Consider the following 20,822-nt stretch of genomic DNA (forward strand, 5'->3'; position numbering starts at 1 on the left):
GGTCTGAATGAGTCTATGTCCTTGGCCATTCAGATCCATCGGCGCTTGCGTGAGCGCAAAGCTGTGCACCATTTGGCGGTGTTCTCTGAGAACAGGCCTGAGCCTATGCAGTGTGATAGGACTTTGACCAGAGCTGAACGGCAAGAACACAGACGTCGGAATGGACTGTGTTTTTACTGTGGTGAATCCACTCATGCTATCTCCGATTGTCCTAAGCGCACTAAGCGGTTCGCTAGGTCTGCCACCATTGGTACGGTACAGTCTAAATTTCTTTTGTCCATTACTCTGATTTGCTCGATGTCATCCTATTCTGTTATGGCATTTGTGGATTCAGGCGCTGCCCTGAATTTGATGGACTTGGAGTTTGCCAGGCGCTGTGGTTTTTCCTTGGAGCCCTAGCAGTATCCTATTCCATTGAGAGGAATTGATGCTACACCTTTGGCCAAGAATAAACCTCAATACTGGACGCAATTGACCATGTGCATGGCTCCTGCACATCAGGAGGATATTCGCTTTTTGGTGTTGCATAATCTGCATGATGTGGTTGTTTTGGGGTTGCCATGGCTACAGGTCCATAATCCAGTATTGGATTGGAAATCTATGTCTGTGTCCGGCTGGGGTTGTCAAGGGGTACATGGTGATGTTCCATTGTTGTCAATTTCGCCTTCCACTCCTTCTGAAGTCCCTGAGTTTTTATCAGATTACCGGGATGTATTTGAGGAGCCCAAATCCGGTGCCCTACCTCCTCATAGGGATTGCGATTGTGCTATTAATTTGATTCCCGGTAGTAAGTTTCCTAAGGGCCGACTGTTTAATTTATCTGTGCCAGAGCACGCTGCTATGCGGAGTTATATAAAGGAATCCTTGGAGAAGGGTCATATTCGCCCGTCGTCATCACCATTGGGAGCAGGGTTCTTTTTTGTGGCCAAGAAGGATGGCTCTTTAAGACCTTGTATTGATTACCGCCTTCTTAATAAGATCACAGTCAAATTTCAGTATCCTTTGCCGCTGATGTCTGATTTGTTTGCTCGGATTAAGGGGGCTATTTGGTTCACCAAGATAGATCTTCGAGGGGCGTATAATCTTGTGCGAATTAAACAGGGTGATGAATGGAAAACAGCATTTAATACGCCCGAGGGCCATTTTGAGTACCTGGTTATGCCATTCGGGCTTTCTAATGCTCCATCTGTGTTTCAGTCCTTTATGCATGACATCTTCCGAGAGTACCTGGATAGATTCATGATTGTATATTTGGATGACATTTTGGTCTTTTCGGATGATTGGGAGTCTCATGTGAAGCAGGTCAGAATGGTGTTCCAGGTCCTTCGTGCGAATTCCTTGTTTGTGAAGGGGTCAAAGTGTCTCTTTGGAGTTCAGGAGGTTTCATTTTTGGGTTTCATTTTTTCCCCTTCTACTATCGAGATGGACCCTGTTAAAGTTCAGGCCATTTATGATTGGACTCAGCCGACATCTGTGAAGAGCCTACAGAAGTTCCTGGGCTTTGCTAATTTTTACCGTCGCTTCATCGCTAATTTTTCTAGTATTGCTAAACCGTTGACTGATTTGACCAAGAAAGGTGCTGATGTGGTCAATTGGTCCTCTGCGGCTGTAGAGGCTTTTCAGGAGTTTCGCTCCCGTTTCAGGTCGAGGTTGATGCTTCTGAGATTGGAGCAGGGGCTGTTTTGTCGCAAAGAAGTTCTGATGGCTCGGTGATGAAACCATGTGCCTTCTTTTCTAGAAAATTCTCGCCTGCTGAGCGCAATTATGATGTTGGCAATCGAGAGTTGTTGGCCATGAAGTGGGCATTCGAGGAGTGGCAACATTGGCTTGAAGTAGCTAAACATCGTGTGGTGGTCTTGACGGATCACAAGAATTTGACTTATCTCGAGTCTGCCAAACGGTTGAATCCTAGACAGGCTCGATGGTCGCTCTTTTTCTCCCGTTTTGATTTTGTGGTTTCATACCTTCCGGGATCTAAGAATGTGAAGGCTGATGCCCTGTCAAGGAGTTTTGTGCCTGACTCTCCGGGTGTTCCGGAGCCGGCGGGTATTCTTAAAGAGGGGGTAATTTTGTCTGCCATCTCCCCTGATTTGCGGCGCGTGCTGCAGAAGTTTCAGGCTGATAGACCTGACCGTTGTCCAACGGAGAAACTGTTTGTCCCTGATAGATGGACTAGTAGAGTTATCTCTGAGGTTCATTGTTCGGTGTTGGCTGGTCATCCTGGAATCTTTGGTACCAGAGATTTGGTGGCTAGATCCTTTTGGTGGCCTTCTTTGTCACGGGATGTGCGTTCTTTTGTGCAGTCCTGTGGGACTTGTGCTCGGGCTAAGCCCTGCTGTTCTCGTGCCAGTGGGTTGCTTTTGCCCTTGCCGGTCCCGAAGAGGCCCTGGACGCATATTTCCATGGATTTTATTTCTGATCTCCCTGTTTCTCAAAGGATGTGGGTCATTTGGGTGGTTTGTGATCGCTTCTCTAAGATGGTCCATTTGGTACCCTTGTCTAAATTGCCTTCCTCCTCTGATTTGGTGCCATTGTTTTTCCAGCATGTGGTTCGTTTGCATGGCATTCCGGAGAACATCGTCTCGGACAGAGGTTCCCAGTTTGTTTCAAAGTTTTGGCGGTCCTTTTGTGCTAAGATGGGCATTGATTTGTCTTTTTCTTCGGCTTTCCATCCTCAGACTAATGGCCAAACCGAACAAACTAATCAGACTTTGGAAACATATCTGAGATGCTTTGTTTCTGCTGATCAGGATGATTGGGTGTCCTTCTTGCCTTTGGCTGAGTTCGCCCTTAATAATCGGGCCAGCTCGGCTACTTTGGTTTCTCCTTTTTTCTGCAATTCTGGTTTCCATCCTCGTTTCTCTTCAGGGCAGGTTGAGCCTTCGGACTGTCCTGGTGTGGATACTGTGGTGGACAGGTTGCAGCAGATTTGGACTCATGTGGTGGACAATTTGACATTGCCCCAGGAGAAGGCTCAACGTTTCGCTAACCGCCGGCGCTGTGTTGGTCCCCGACTTCGGGTTGGGGATTTGGTTTGGTTGTCATCTCATCATGTTAATATGAAGGTTTCCTCTCCTAAGTTTAACCTCATTTCATTGGGCCATATAAGATTTCTGAAGTTCTTAATCCTGTGTCATTTCTTTTGGACCTTCCGGCTTCTTTTGCCATCCATAGTGTGTTCCATAGGTCGTTGCTGCGGAGATACGTGTCGCCTATGGTTCCCTCCGTTGATCCTCCTGCCCCGGTGTTGGTCGAGGGGGAGTTGGAGTATGTGGTGGAGAAGATTTTGGATTCTCGTGTTTCAAGATGGAAACTCCAGTACCTGGTCAAGTGGAAGGGTTATGGTCAGGAAGATAATTCCTGGATTTTTGCCTCTGATGTTCATGCTGCCGATTTAGTTCGTGCCTTTCATTTGGCTCATCCTGATCGGCCTGGGGGTTCTGGTGAGGGTTCGGTGACCCCTCCTCAAGGGGGGGGGGTACTGTTGTGAATTCTGTTGTCGAGCTCCCTCCTGTGGTCATGAATGGTACTTCGGTGAGTTCTGTCCGTGGGCTCCCTCTGGTGGCTGTGAGTGGAGCTGCTGCTTCGGAGGTTCCTTACACAGGTGACGTGGTTTATCCTTTGGTTGGCTGCTCTATTTAACTCCACTTAGATCGTTACTCCATGCCAGCTGTCAATGTTTCTGCATTGGTTCAGTTCGCTCTTGGATCTTTCTGGTGACCTGTCTACTCCAGCAGAAGCTAAGTTCCTGATAGTATCTAATTCGTTCATTGTTTTCTTGTCCAGCTGGATATCATGATTTTGTCTTGCTAGCTGGAAGCTCTGGGATGCAGAGTGGCATCTCCGCACCGTTAGTCGGTGCGGAGGTCTTTTTGCACACTCTGCGTGGTCTTTTGTAGTTTTGTGTGCTGATCGCAAAGCTACCTTTCCTATCCTCTGTCTATTTAGTAAGTCTGGCCTCCCTTTGCTGAAACCTGTTTCATTTCTGTGTTTGTGACTTTCATCTTTACTCACAGTCAATATATGTGGGGGGCTGCCTTTTCCTTTGGGGAAGTTCTCTGAGGCAAGGTAGGCTTTATTTTCAGGTCATTCCGGGTGCTCCTAACCACCAGGTCATAACAGCTATTATCCTGCAGATTAACCCCATATCTGCAGGTTAGTGTTTTTCTGGTGACATGTTTTCTTTAATACCATGTTTACCTTCCTATTGCTGTATACCCAATACTGAACCAGTGATTGTGTATACAGTTTAGGAAGCACTGATAGTACTTCCTCATCCAGATCAAGTGACCATGTGGTCACTGGGTATAAGTAGAGAGCAGAAGCTACTGTGTACTAGGAGATCCAGTCAGTTCTGCTATGCAGGTAAGAGGCTGAAATTCACCTGTAACTAGCGCTAATATACCAGTTGCAGGGGAAATCAGCAATGAAAAGAATGTATTATGTAAAAATCCACACAAAGGTCTTTAGGGGGACCCACTTTGTGAAATAAGATTAAAAAAAAATTAAAAAAGCAAAAATAAAATAGAAATAAACAAATAAATCTAATGACGCTGTCAGTCTGAGTCAGTGTTTCTAGCCTTATGCCCATCAAAAAATATACGTCCAATATGTAAGAATAATTTCTATAGAAAGGGGAATGCAATTTAAAATGTTTTAGCAATCCTTTCTGGTCACAAGAAAAATGTGAAAAATCGACATGTTCTTCCTATTTTTTATTACATTTTTCCCCTCAAGATCAGTAAAAAAATTAAAAAAAATAAACATATATGACATAAAAATCATGCCCAGTATCACGAAAAAGAATAGTTAATAGCCCATGTATTATAAATCTCAAAAATGTGCCTAGTGAGACATTACGCTCTGCCTAGTTATCCCAGGCTGCTCCAGGCTCACAGTATCACTTGGAGGAGACAAGATAGTTCCTCCGATGCAGGTGTCCCCGACTCAGCAAGTTTGACAGATACTCTGCACTATTGCTTGGGATTGGATATGGAAGTCTATGGTTCTAATATTTAAAACCGTTTGCTGAAGAGGATAGAAGGATAGAAGTTGAGGAAGAAAAGGAGCAGGAGAAAGCAGCTTGCATTGCAAGAGAATTGGCAACTCAAGAAGACACATTTCTCATGTGATATTTCTAGCAACACCGTCAACAACCCTCACGGGGATACTGCAGTCACCTACTATTCTTGCATAAATTGTTCAAAGGACAGCTTTTGTAAATGCTCTTCAAATTTATGTGACCCATGTAATAAAATTTTCACCTGCTCCAAAAAAAAAGTGCTTAGTCAGGAATGGGGAGCAATGGCTCGGTCCTGTACTGGCTAACTTGACATGTACTTACATTATGAATTATGATTAATTGTGTGTCCTTCATGTAACTTGAGATATATTGTACATTTATGTAATTTTCTGATACCAAATTATAAATTTAGCTTCAATTAGCTAATTAATATGTTTGTGACACTTTTGTTTCTTTATATATATTCACTTCATCTTATGTAACACTTGAGAAAGACTTTGCCAATTTGATTAAATCTGATTAACATCTGTTTTTCCATCATCTGATTTTGGAGTGATGCTCCCATTTTTTATAGTTTTTGAAAGCAAGACGTTTTGGCGATTACCTTGGTGGCTCTGTACCAATCTTTATATGAAAAAGTGCTGCTTTTATTAGATTAGATAGATAGATAGATAGATAGATAGATAGATAGATAGATAGATAGATAGATAGATAGATAGATAGATAAATTGTCACTCGTAAGGTTAAAGAGTGTCTTGGTACTGAGTTGGAGAAAAATTACCAGTATCAATACCTGAACAGTATCTTTACTTTGCTCTTTGTATCCATTATATTCTTGGCAGAACTTTATCTGAGTATGAAGGTATGCCACGTCACTTAGTGTAGTCAGGACCCAGTGCTTGGATTCTTCAACCTCATCACCTCCAGATTTTATGGACAGACTTTTTTCACTTGGAGAGGTTTTCATATCTGAAAATGAGAAAGTAATTGAAATTCGGAAATAAAATTAAATTTGTAATTAAACTAAAATACGGTCTATTATACATCCCCAATTTTAAAAAAAAGTTGGGATGCTGCTTATAATGTAAGGAAAACAAGGATCCAATGATTTAAAAACAGATATTCTGATTTTATTCACAACAGAATAGAACACATATCAGACATCGAAAGCTAGACATTTTTTCACTTCTTCTGAAATAATTATCGTAACTCATTTAAAAATTGATGGCAGCAACACAGCTTAAAAAGTTAGGACAGGGCCATCTCTACCATTGTGCAGAATCGCCAGCTTAGTTTTACAACAGTCTGTACACATCCAAGCAATGAGGAGACCAATTACTAGAGTTTTGGGAGAGGAATGTTGTCCCTTGCTTGTCACTTATTTGTATCCCTGTCCTAACTTTTCTAAATTAGTTAATTTTTTTCAAATGAAAGGGAAAAATGTCTTAGAACTACTGATCTGTGTTCTATCTTCTGTTGTGAATTAAATATGCCTGTAAGATATTTCCAAATCATTGCATTTAAATAGCATCCCAACTCATATGGAAGCTTATGGGAGAGGTCACAATCATAGGGTATGGGAGATGGGTACTTGGAAAAGCAACAAGCCAAAGATGGCTGTGTGTTACAATCTGCAGAAATAACGTGTAGATGGAAGAAGTAGTCATGGTAATCAGGACTTACCGAGAAAATGAATAATTGTGATCAGAAAGATCGTCACAGGTGAGTCACTGATATCTACTCATGTTTGACTAAACTCCTGAGTATTAACATCTTCCATGTACAGCATTGCGGGAGGTATCCACAGGGTCGGACTGGCCCACCGGAGAACCGGAGGATTCTCTGCAATGGGCTCAGGCACTGATACCTGCTGGCATACAGGGCCAGCAGCTGCCTAGGGCCCCCACTGTTCCAGGGGCCCCAGCCAGTGGCGTATCGCTAATAGCGGCACACCACACAGCTGCTATTGGGGGCCCCAGTGACAGCAAAGCAGCAATGTGTGACAGGAGGCAGGCGTGAAGAGGGGTGAATATTAACTTCACTTTAATAGCGGGCAGTGTTAGCCGCAAGCTGCATCTAACACTGCAAGCTATCAGGGCCGGCAGACCTGAGCCGCCCCCTAAAGCCACAACAATAGGAAACATTTCTAGCAAAGATAGATACTAATCAGATTCAAAGCCCTCCAAGCATCCGGCCATCCCTCAACACACTATCTGCCTCAGCAGTAAGCCCCAAAACCCTCGGATCCAGATGCGTCCGTATAAAGAACTAAATCCATGTTAGACACAACTGGCTCCAACCGCATAGACCGATCATTATAGGAATGTAAAAAATAAGCCTAAACCTTCAGATCTGCCTGATGCCCTGAATTCAACCAAACAAAATGCAAACGGTATACAATGTCCGCTGTGGCTTCCATCATCATTCATGAAAAAACTTCACCAACAGGTAACATCCTGCAGACAAAATTCAGCTTACCTAACAGAGATTGTAATTGACAGAGCTAAAGTTTTTTAGCTTGTAAATCCTCTTGCATGCTCCCCTTTAAATACATGAGTTTATCAGCTGGTAAACGGCATCCCATCCTCACCAAGTCTATTTCTGTGCCCAAAAACTTCAACACAATTGAAAGGCCCTCAGGTGTCAAAGGGATCCCGAAATGCTGAGCCAGGGCCATCGTCAGTACCCTGCGCACCTGGGCAAGTGCCAGGGCCCTGAGCAGGTGGGGGGCCCACTCGCTGTCAGGGACAATGGTGCACTATGGGGGCCCAATGCCGGTGCCAGGGGCCATGCCTGCAAGTGCACCCCCGCCACTTGCTCAGGGCCCTGGCACTTGCAATACTTACCTCTTCCCGTTCCTCCACTGCGGCATCTTCCGCGTCCTCTGACTGACGTTTCAGTTCAGAGGGCGCAATGACATCAGAGTCAGGAGCAGGGGCCCATTATGAATTGAGCACTATATAGGGCTCATTATACTGTATGGTTAATTATATGGGGCTCATACTGTTGGAGCAATATATGGGGCTCATTATACTGTACGGAGCAATATATGGGGCTCATTATTCTTTATAGAACACTATATGGGGCTCATTATACTGTATGGAGCAATATATGGGGTCTATTATATACTGTATGGAGCAATATAAGGGGCTCATTATTCTGTATGAACAGTCACAGTGCTGAGAGCCGGAAGACACCAACGAGTCTGGAGAAGAGCAGAGGCTAGTGAGGAGAGGTGAGTATTTCATTTTTTTATGTTTTGAGCAATTCATGAGAACAATCATATGGGCCTCTTCTGATATGGAGCAATATATAGGGCCCATTCTGTATGAAGCAATATGGGGGGTCCCATCCAATACTGTATGGAGCATTATATGGAGCCCATTATATATGGAGCAATATATGGGGCCCATCATATATCTCCTCTTCCCACAATCGTATACAAGATTTCTCTCGCGTATCACCCCTACTCTGGAACCCTCTACCACAACACATCAGACTCTCGCCTACCATCGAAACCTTCAAAAAGAACCTGAAGACCCACCTCTTCAGACAAGCCTACAACCTGCAGCTACCACCGATCGACCAAACCGCTGCATGACCATCTCTACCCTCACCTACTGTATTCTCACCCATCCCTTGTAGATTGTGAGCCCTCGCGGGCAGGGTCCTCATTCCTCCTGTACCAGTTATGACTTGTATTGTTTAAGATTATTGTACTTGTTTTCATTATGTATACCCCTCCTCACATGTAAAGCGCCATGGAATAAATGGCGCTATAACAATAAATAATAATAATAATAATAATAATAATAATAATATACTGGAGCATTATATGGAGCCCATTCTATATGGGGCCCATGCTATACTGTATGGAACATTATATAGGGCCCATTATGTATGGAGCAATATATGGGGCCCATTATACTGTATGCAGCAATATATGAGGTGTATTATATACTGTATGGAGCAATATAAGAGGCTCATTATCCTGCTTGAACAGTGCTGAAAGCTGAAAGACACTGACGCCAAGGAGCCTGGGGCAGAGCAGCAGCCAGCAAGGAGAGGTGAGTATTTCATTTTTTTATGTCTCGAGCAATACATGAGGTCCATCATATGGGGCCCATTATATATGGAGCATTATATGGGACCCATCATACACTGGAGCATCATATATTGGTCCCATCATATACTGTATGAAGCATTATATGGGGCCTATTCTGTAAGGAACTTTATATGGGGCCCATTATATATGGAGCCTCTTATGGGGCCCATTATATATGGAGCATTATATGAGACCCAATATATATTGAGCATCTTATGGGGCACATAATACATGGAGCATCATATGGAGCCTATTAAATATGGAGCATCTTATGGGTCCCATTATATATGGAGCATTATATGGGGCCCATTACATATGGAGCATTATATGGGGCCCATTATGTATGGATCAATATATGGGGCCCATCATGTACTGGAGCATTATATGGAGCCAATTCTGTATGGAGCATTATATGGGGCCCATCCAGCGTTGGACTGGAGTAGTTTGGGCCCACCAGAGAAAATCATTCTAAGGGCCCACCATGCTTAAGGGGTACTAGCCACAGAGTCATCCCTTTTTAACTGGATCCTTCATAAAAAAAACGGTCCGTCGGGCAGAGAAAACGTTCAGAGGAACATTTTTTCTGCACGTCGGAAAATTGGTCAGCGACGCATCCTGCGCTGCCCGTCACTGGCTACAATGGAAGCCTATGGGTGCAGGATGCGTCGATGCCTGTGAAAAGCAGGAATCCAGCGACGGGTCCCATCTTTTCAAAGAGAGCATGCGTGGAAGAATTTCCCGTCAGGGAAATTCTCTCTCGCTCGCTCTCTCTCTTTTTACTATTGATGCTGCCTATGCAGCATCAATAGTAACAAGATATAATGTTAAAAATAATTTAAAAAATAAAAAAATCGCAGTATTCTCACCTACCGGCGTTCCCGCGCAGCATCACCAATGTTCCCGGCAGCAAGCGTTCGTAGTAATACATTGCGACTTCTCGCGAGATTTCGCAGTGTATTACTAGGAATGCTAGCTACCAAGAGCATCACTGCGTGGGAACGCCGGTAGGTGAGAACACTGCGATTTTTTAATTTTTTCTTATCTGGTTTGTGTTGTGTATGCGTTTTCGCAGCTGCGAAGACGCATACACAACAGGTGCACATAGCCTTAACGGGTCCGTTAGAAAGACGGGCCCAGTGCACACGTTTTCCACAATCTGCACAGGATCCGTCATTTCAACGTCTTGATGGATCCTGTGCAGATTTTGAAGATGGAAGTGTGAAAGTAGCCTTAGTTTCCATCTAGTTAAGCACCCTTACCGGCAGCAGATAATTTTATGTAAAACCTAGAACAATGATATTCTATAAGCACAGAAAGATTTTATTATTTAGACATGTGCCACATACACACAATAGACACGACACATACACACCAGTCACACGCTAGACACAGGATACATACATGTGACACACACACCAGTCACACGCTAGCCACATGACACACTCACGCACCATACATACACCAGTCACACACTAGACACAGGATTAGAGATGAGCGGACCCCTAGATGTTCGGGTCCGGCCGAACAGGTAAAAATGAGTCCAGGTTCGGGTACCAGAATAGTACCTGGACCCCATTCATTTGAATGGGGGGCCAATACATCGAGTGTTTACCACTCTGTCAGATGCAAAACAGAGCGATCACACACTGCTTCTGATCGGTGGTAAAATCATTACCGCCAGTCAGACAGCTGATGTTCACATGCTGTCAAATGATGCGAGCCCACAGCTGTGATTGGAGGTATAAAGTTTACCTCCGGTAACTGGCGTCGGCTAACCTCATCGAGGTTATGGCAAGTCACTGAGGCTATGTTCTCAGCCAGGCCCCTGAACTGCGGTGACCTTGGTGAGATCCCCACTAGCGCAGTGAGAAAGTCCCACAGTGCAGAGGCGGTGAACTCACCAATGGGCTTTTTCTCACGCCCCCCTCTTCTCCACACAGCCCGGATCACCTCTTTTTCCACAAAGCACATCATTCCCCCTTTTCCACAAAGCTATCATCCCTCCTTTTCCACACAGCCCCCTCATCATCCCTCCTTCTCCACACAGCCCCCTCATCATCCCTCCTTCTCCACACAGCCCCCTCATCATCCCTCCTCTACACAGCCCTCATCATCCCTCCTTCTCCACACAGCCCCCTCATCATCCCTCCTTCTCCACACAGCCCTCTCATCATCCCTCCTCCACACAGTACCCTCATCATCTCTCCTTCTCCACACAGCCCCCTCATCATCCCTCCTTCTCCACACAGCCTCCTCATCATCTCTCCTTCTCCACACAGCCCCCTCATCATCCCTCCTTCTCCACACAGCCTCCTCATCTCTCCTTCTCCACACAACCCCCTCATCATCCCTCCTTCTCCACACAACCCCCTCATCATCCCTCCTTCTCCACACATCCCCCTCATCATACCTCCTTCTCCACACAGCCCCCTCATCATCTCTACTTCTCCACACAGTCCCCTCATCATCCCTCCTCCACACAGCCTCCTCATCTCTCCTTCTCCACACAGCCCCCTCATCATCTCTCCTTCTCCACACAGCCCCCTCATCATCCCTCCTCCACACAGCCCCCTCATCATCTCTTCTCCACACAGCCCCTTCATCATCCCTCCTTCTCCACACAACCCCCTCATCATCCCTCCTTCTCCACACAGCCCCCTCATCATCCCTCCTTCTCCACACAGTCCCCTCATCATCCCCCCTTCTCCACACAGCCCCTTTCAAGTTACATCAAATAAATTCATCCTCTAACCACTCACACTGAATCCTGGGTCTTCATTCCTATCTGTGCAAGGGTCCATTGTGCAGACCCTCATTCCTCTCCTCACACAGTTCCATAGTGCAGCCCCCTCGGTCCTCTAGTAGTCACAGGGCTCCAGCAGCCTCAGTCAGCACAGCGCTGCTTCCTGTTATCAGGTCACTGGTCTGATGGAGGCCCTGCCCCTTCCAGTGACATCATGCCCTAAAAAAATCAACTCCGTTCTAGACGCTGTGTGCAGTGTCTCACAGCCTGTGGCTCTGTGCTGTGCGTGGCGCTGTGCGGGTTATTCTATACCCGGTGCTTGCCGCCTGCACTGCTCAGTAACATGTGATGTGAGAGCTTTCTATCACCTGCTGCTGCCGCTTCTATTGATCTCATGAGCACTGCGCAGCTGAGAGAGCGGCACCAAGACATCAGTAGAAGCCGCAGCAGGTGATGAGAAAGCTCTCACCTCACATCACATGTTACTGAGCCGGCACCAGGTATGGAATAACACTCACTGCTGGGTGCATGCAATCATAATGCGCTAAAATACAGGACAGAGCAGGAGTCTGGTGAGGGGGAGGGCCCTCTGTGGGGTGGGCCCACCGAAGGATTCTCCGATCTCCCGGTGGGCCAGTCCAACACTGGGTCCATCATATACTGTATGGAACATTATATGGGGCCCATTATGTATGGAGCAATATATGGGACTCATTCTGTATGTAGCAATATATGGGGACTATTATATTATGTATGGAGCAATATATGGAACTCATTATACTGTATGGAGCAATATACTGTATGTGACCCATTACACTGTATGGAGCATTATATGAGGTCCATTATTCTGTATGAAGCAATATATGAGGCTCATTATTCTGTATGGAGCACTATGTGGTGCCCATATTACTGTATGGAGCAATATATGGGGCTCATTTTTCTGTATAGAGCACTATGTGATGCCCATAATACTGTATGGAGGACTATACTGTCTGGTTTCTGAGCTATTGAAGAATGTACAATAGTAACATAGTAGCATAGTTAGTAAGGCCGAAAAAAGACATTTGTCCATCCAGTTCAGCCTATATTCCATCATAATAAATCCCCAGATCTACGTCCTTCTACAGAACCTAATTGTATGATACAATATTGTTCTGCTCCAGGAAGACATCCAGGCCTCTCTTGAACCCCTCGACTGAGTTCGCCATCACCACCTCCTCAGGCAAGCAATTCCAGATTCTCACTGCCCTAACAGTAAAGAATCCTCTTCTATGTTGGTGGAAAAACCTTCTCTCCTCCAGACGCAAAGAATGCCCCCTTGTGCCCGTCACCTTCCTTGGTATAAACAGATCCTCAGCGAGATATTTGTATTGTCCCCTGATATACTTATACATGGTTATTAGATCGCCCCTCAGTCGTCTTTTTTCTAGACTAAATAATCCTAATTTCGCTAATCTATCTGGGTATTGTAGTAATCCCATCCCCTTTATTAATTTTGTTGCCCTCCTTTGTACTCTCTCTAGTTCCATTATATCCTTCCTGAGCACCGGTGCCCAAAACTGGACACAGTACTCCATGTGCGGTCTAACTAGGGATTTGTACAGAGGCAGTATAATGCTCTCATCATGTGTATCCAGACCTCTTTTAATGCACCTCATGATCCTGTTTGCCTTGGCAGCTGCTGCCTGGCACTGGCTGCTCCAGGTAAGTTTATCATTAACTAGGATCCCCAAGTCCTTCTCCCTGTCAGATTTACCCAGTGGTTTCCCATTCAGTGTGTAATGGTGATATTGATTCCTTCTTCCCATGTGTATAACCTTACATTTATCATTGTTAAACCTCATCTGCCACCTTTCAGCCCAAGTTTCCAACTTATCCAGATCCATCTGTAGCAGAATACTATCTTCTCTTGTATTAACTGCTTTACATAGTTTTGTATCATCTGCAAATATCGATATTTTACTGTGTAAACCTTCTACCAGATCATTAATGAATATGTTGAAGAGAACAGGTCCCAATACTGACCCCTGCGGTACCCCACTGGTCACAGCGACCCAGTTAGAGACTATACCATTTATAACCACCCTCTGCTTTCTATCACTAAGCCAGTTACTAACCCATTTACACACATTTTCCCCCAGGCCAAGCATTCTCATTTTGTGCACCAACCTCTTGTGCGGCACGGTATCAAACGCTTTGGAAAAATCGAGATATACCACGTCCAATGACTCACCGTGGTCCAGCCTATAGCTTACCTCTTCATAAAAACTGATTAGATTGGTTTGACAGGAGCGATTTCTCATAAACCCATGCTGATATGGAGTTAAACAGTTATTCTCATTGAGATAATCCAGAATAACATCCCTCAGAAACCCTTCAAATATTTTACCAACAATAGAGGTTAGACTTACTGGCCTATAATTTCCAGGTTCACTTTTAGAGCCCTTTTTGAATATTGGCACCACATTTGCTATGCGCCAATCCTGCGGAACAGACCCTGTCGCTATAGAGTCCCTAAAAATAAGAAATAATGGTTTATCTATTACATTAGTTCTCTTAGTACTCGTGGGTGTATGCCATCCGGACCCGGAGATTTATCTATTTTAATCTTATTTAGCCGGTTTCGCACCTCTTCTTGGGTTAGATTGGTGACCCTTAATATAGGGTTTTCATTGTTTCTTGGGATTTCACCTAGCATTTCATTTTCCACCGTGAATACCGTGGAGAAGAAGGTGTTTAATATGTTAGCTTTTTCCTCGTCATCTACAACCATTCTTTCCTCGCTATTTTTTAAGGGGCCTACATTTTCAGTTTTTATTCTTTTACTATTGATATAGTTGAAGAACAGTTTGGGATTAGTTTTACTCTCCTTAGCAATGTGCTTCTCTGTTTCCTTTTTGGCAGCTTTAATTAGTTTTTTAGATATCACTCATGTAATGTAAGAAGTAGGTGAAATCTTTGGCATTGTACTATACCTATATTTCTCTGCCGCATCTGTGCAGCATGAATCGTGGTATGTGTTAAAAAGGTCCACTGAGACTATTTCGCTCGGGGCCCACGAAAACCTGGAGCCGGCCCTGTGCTGAGCAATTCGCTCTAATGTCCAGAGCAGCAACAAACATACTGGTGACTCTGCTGGTCCAATGCATATGAAATCGTCCAAATAATGTAAAACAGAATCTAAGCCAGACTCCTCTTTTACCACCTATTCCCCAAAAGAGCTAAACTTTTTCTAAAAAAACTACAAGAAATTGAACACTACATGGGCAAACAACAATCCACATAAAATTTACCATCCTAAAAAAACATAACAAATGAAAACTCTCCTGCAGCCTGAATGCAGACTCAATTTCAGTCTTCTCCATCAAGGCCCCCTTTCCGAGTCTGCAAACCTACTCCAACGCCCTATCAAAATGTACGTTCGAAACCGACACTAAGTCTGGGTTAATTCCGTCATTAACCGCTTCTCTAGCCAGATATGACAAATCATGTATCAAACTAAACCTATTATGCTTCTTTTTCTAAAGTACTCTCAGATGGGAAACATGTAAATCAGACAAAGAAGGAGTAGCAAAAGGTCCTGCCATTCTGCCAAGGGCCACTTCCTTCTAAAATTTATTCCCATCCATAGAACGGCGTTTAACCAGGGAAGGAATTTTAAAACCGAACAAAAAAATCTTCACAATTTTGCCCCCTCACCATCAGGATATCTACTTAGAAACGGACGCATCCAATCTATTTCCACTGGAGTCCTCCCTTTTTGCTGAAGACTCAACATATTTTCTCTTTCACCCCCCCTGAGGAAGGCTAATCGCCGAAACGCGCGTCGGGGAGGACGGGACTGCTGTGTACGTGCACTGTGACTCACCACCGTGGTATGTATTAGATGTCTTATATGCGTCTATATGGTCACAGGCAATGTGCATATATGTTTCTATATATTTAATGTTAATTGATATTGTACATGGACCTGGTACCTTCATGGTCCATAGTAGCATCAGTGCACTTTAGTCCGGTCCCTTGGTGAAGAGATGTGTGTGCGGGCCTGTGTAGGGTATTTGTTTGCCTGCCATGTTGTGTACCTGTGTTTTCATCAATAAAGGTTTTTCTATATTCGCATTTATCGGACATTTTTGACTGCATTTTTTTGGTGCTTCTTTGTTTGACTTAAAACACTTGGCGTGGCTGTGTGACCCGCCGCCTCCCAAGCATTCAAGCTTGAACTCTCCACCTTTTCTGTATGACTGACATTTTATCATGCATGATATATAAAATGCTGCTTAAAACCTGTAAATATTATTTAAAGTAGTGACTTTGGCATACTTTTCTTTTCAGCTGCAGCTTCTTCTTTGGAGACGGTTTTGTTTATGACCACCCGTCGGGCCCCAGCACTATGTATTTCTTTTCTTCTCGTTATAACTACATTTGAGCTCTCCATTGCAGCCCACAGATGAAATTGAAGAGATTCTTTTATGCTGTTTACAAGCTGTGGAAGCCAATTCTCCACAGGGCCGCTACATTGAAGAGGCTGCAATAACACAAAAACAGGTTACCCGCTATGCAATGGTCAGAAGTTTTTTATAAGCATCCTGGCACGTAGTCTGTCATCATTCTGACATCTCCTTTGATCAATAAAACGTTATCTTATACAAGTAATGTCTGAAAGATGTAAACCACACAGAAGAAGTAGCAAAAGTTCTGAATGCTAAGCTGGAGTTTAAAGGAATACCATAGACGCCCAGCAATGGATTAACTCTTTGCACAACAAATTGGTGCTTTTGTTATTATAGTTCTTGTCTGAAGGACGAGACTCAGGAATCCACAATGACCTAAATGTTTCCCAATGGGCATGAATTTAATCCCATCATCTGTGATACATCCCAGAGCCATGTATCTAATCCCATCATCTGTTGTACAAACCAGAGCTGCCCATCATCTGTGATACATATATAGAGAGTAATTCACAGCACACTCTTAATCACAGCACATGACACATTCGGCATATCTAACCCCAGCATATGATACGGCGAGCAGCACCAACCAGCAGAATCAGTGCTGCCAGCCATTCTTGGTAACACTTTCCACATTTCAGTATCACTCTGCAGTCACCATCAAAATGGCTTCGCACTGTGATCTTAAACCTCATCCTGCCTTATTCTTTTTCAAACAGCCAGAACAGGGACAAGGGGGCATCCTCTACGTCTGGAGGAAGACGGTTTAGGCATAACAACAGATGTGGATTCTTTACTGTAAGAGCAGTGAGACTATGGAACTCTCTGCCGTATGATGTTGTAATGAGTGATTCATTGCTTAAATTTAGGAGGGGATTGGATAGTTTTCTTGAAAAGTATAATGTTACAGGTTATATATACTAGATTCCTTGATAGGGCGTTGATCCAGGGAACTAGTCTGATTGCCGTATGTGGAGTCGGGAAGGAATTTTTTTCCCCAAAGTGGAGCTTACTATTTGCCACATGGGGTTTTTTTTTGCCTTCCTCTGGGTCAACATGTTATGCATGTTAGGTTAGGCTATGGATTGAACTAGATGGACTTAAAGTCTTCATTCAACCTTAATAACTATGCTAGAAGGGGGAGGAGATGAGTGATGTCACACACGTGAGAAGAACCTGCCCACTTTTAATACAGTCGTAATGTGAACTTGCAGTACAATAGGTTTTAATGGCAAATTTCAGCAGCTGCTCCCTCTAATGTTTAAAATTGGAAAATATCAAAACAATTTAAAATTATTTTTCACATTTTACACTATTACAAAAAATGTTAATTATTTTGCTTAAAATTAAAACATTAATATTTTAAAATGATTTCGGTTTTTAAAAAAAATTAATTTGATGGCATCTTCGTTTTACAAAAATATATCATCAATATAAAACAGGAATATACACATGTCACTTAAACAGTAAACTACTTTTAATTTTTATTGAATTACAGATATCCTCTATTACACAACTAATACCCATAGCCTATTATATGTGCTGCTCACCTTGGTAAAATGTAGCTCCTCCCCTAAAAAACTTCTTACACCCAAAATCTGGTGGCCATCTTCCTGAGAGTCCGTTTGGTATATAAGACCTTGCACATGCTTAAATATCTTCACAATATAGCCACTTATAACATCCAGATCATATCCTGTTATAAACAGTGACAAATTATTCTCACCAGAAATATATGTGTACAGCAGATGTGTAGATTTTTGTATGCACTACATGGAAAAAAATTATTGGGATACACGTCAGGTCTTAAATCATTGAATTCAGTTTTTTATTAAGCCAAAGTGCCACGTGTGTAAATCATGCCTCCTGCCAAGTAGGCTGCCTGTAGAAACATTACTGAAAGAATGGGTTGTTCTAAGAAGATCACTGAATTCAAGCATGGTACTGTAAATGAGACCTATCGATGGACCCAATAATATATGGCTCTCCCAAAGCTTCTTTTAATCCTACATATAAAAAAGGAGTGTTATAGCCAATCTGAACAAAAATAATAGCTTCATTACACATAACATAATATAAATAAAATTAGATGTAAAAGCATAGAAGGACTCCATGCAACAGACCCCTTAACCCCTTTACCCCCAAGGGTGGTTTGCACATTAATGACCGGGCCAATTTTTACAATTCTGACCACTGTCCCTTTATGAGGTTATAACTCTTGAACGCTTCAATGGATCCTGGTGATTCTGACATTGTTTTCTCGTGACATATTGTACTTCATGACAATGGTAAAAATTCTTTGATAGTACCTGCGTTTATTTGTGAAAAAAATGGAAATTTGGCGAAAATTATGAAAATTTCGCAATTTTCCAACTTTGAATTTTTATGCAATTAAATCACAGAGATATGTCACACAAAATACTTAATAAGTAACATTTGCCACATGTCTACTTTACATCAGCACAATTTTGGAACCAAAATTTTTTTTTTGTTAGGGAGTTATAAGGGTTAAAAGTTGACCAGCAATTTCTCATTTCTACAACACCATTTTATTTTAGGGACCACATCTCATTTGAAGTCATTTTGAGGGGTCTATATGATAGAAAATACCCAAGTGTGACACCATTCTAAAAACTACACCCCTCAAGGTGCTCAAAACCATATTCAAGAAGTTTATTAACCCTTCTGGTGCTTCACAGGAATTTTTTGAATGTTTAAATAAAAATGAACATTTAACTTTTTTTCACAAAAAATTTAATTCAGCTCCAATTTGTTTTATTTTACCAAGGGTAACAGGAGAAAATGGACCCCAAACATTGTTGTACAATTTGTCCTGAGTATGCCAATACCCCACATGTGGGGGTAAACCACTGTTTGGGCGCATGGCAGAGCTCGGAAGCGAAGGAGTGCCATTTGACTTTTCAATGCAAAATTGACTGGAATTGAGATGGGATGCCATGTTTCGTTTGGAGAGCCCCTGATGTGGCTAAACATTGAAATCCCCCACAAGTGACACCATTTTGGAAAGTAGACCCCCTAAGGAACTTATCTAGAGGTGTGGTGAGCACTTTGACCCACCAAGTGCTTCACAGAAGTTTATAATGTAGAACCGTAAAAATAAAAAATCATTTTTTCACAAAAATTATCTTTTCACCCCCAATTTTTTATTTTCCCAAGGGTAAGAGAAGAAATTGGACCCCAAAAGTTGTTGTACAATTTGTCCTGAGTACGCTGATACCCCATATGTGGGGGTAAACCACTGTTTGGGCGGATGGGAGAGCTCGGAAGGGAAGGAGCGCCGTTTGACTTTTCAAAGCAAAATTGACAGGAATTGAGATAGAACGCCATGTTGCGTTTGAAGAGCCACTGATGTGCCTAAACATTGAAACCCCCGACAAATGACACCATTTTGGAAAGTAGACCCCCTAAGGAACTTATCTAGAGGTGTGGTGAGCACTTTGACCCACCAAGTGCTTCACAGAAGTTTATAATGCAGAGCCGTAAAAATAAAACAAAATTTTTTTCCCACAAAAATTATTTTTTAGCCCCCAGTTTTGTATTTTCCCGAGGGTAACAGGAGAAATTCGACCCTACAATTTGTTGTTCAATTTGTCCTGAGTGCGCTGATACCCCATATGTGGGGGGGAACCACTGTTTGGGCATATGGGAGGGCTCGGAAGGGAAGGAGCTCCATTTGGAATGAGGACTTAGATGGAATGGTCTGCAGGTGTCACATTGCATTTGCAGAGCCCCTAATGTACCTAAACAGTAGAAACCTCCCACAAGTGACACCATTTTGGAAACTAGACCCCCTAAGGAACTCATCTAGATGTGTTGTGATAGCTTTGAACCCCCAAGTGTTTCACTACAGTTTGTAACGCAGAGCCGTGAAAATTAAAAAAAAAAATCTTTCCCCCCAAAATTATTTTTTAGCCCCCAGTTTTGTATTTTCCCGAGGGTAAGAGGAGAAATTCGACCCCAAAAGTTGTTGTCCAATTTGTCCTGAGTACGCTGATACCCCGTATGTTGGGGGAAACCACCGTTTGAGCGCATGGCAGAGCTCGGAAGGGAAGGAGCGCCATTTGGAATGCAGACTTAGATGGAATGGTCTGCAGACGTCACATTGCGTTTGCAGAACCCCTAATGTACCTAAACAGTAGAAACCCCCCACATGTGACCCCATATTGGAAACTAGACCCCCCTGGGAACTAATCTAGATGTGTTGTGAGAACTTTGAACCCCCAAGTGTTTCACTACAGTTTATAACGCAGAGCCGTGAAAATAAAAAATCTTTTTTTTTCCCACAAAAAATATGTTTTAGCCCCGAGTTTTGTATTTTCCCAAGGGTAACAGGAGAAATTGGACCCCAAAAGTTGTTGTCCTATTTGTCCTGAGTACGTTGATACCCCATATGTTGGGGTAAACCCCTGTTTGGGCACATGGGAGAGCTCGGAAGGGAAGAAGCACTGTTTTACTTTTTCAACGCAGAATTGGCTGGAA

At 43.3% G+C, this 20,822-nt stretch overlaps 1 protein-coding gene across 1 annotated transcript in view; it reads right to left on the bottom strand.

The window, feature by feature from the left end:
* The window catches only part of LOC138671660 (uncharacterized), a 967,572-nt gene that overhangs the window by 753,903 nt on the left and 192,847 nt on the right, over positions 1–20,822 (bottom strand). Inside the window, exons 34-36 of the mRNA XM_069759831.1 lie at positions 17,873–18,018; positions 16,195–16,399; positions 5,817–5,992 (exon numbers count right to left, since the gene is read on the bottom strand). Coding sequence (XP_069615932.1) covers positions 5,817–5,992; positions 16,195–16,399; positions 17,873–18,018 — 527 coding nt within the window. The remainder of the gene's footprint in view (positions 1–5,816; positions 5,993–16,194; positions 16,400–17,872; positions 18,019–20,822) is intronic.

Source organism: Ranitomeya imitator, chromosome 3, assembly GCF_032444005.1.
Source record: "Ranitomeya imitator isolate aRanImi1 chromosome 3, aRanImi1.pri, whole genome shotgun sequence".
Taxonomy (NCBI): Eukaryota; Metazoa; Chordata; class Amphibia; order Anura; family Dendrobatidae; genus Ranitomeya; species Ranitomeya imitator.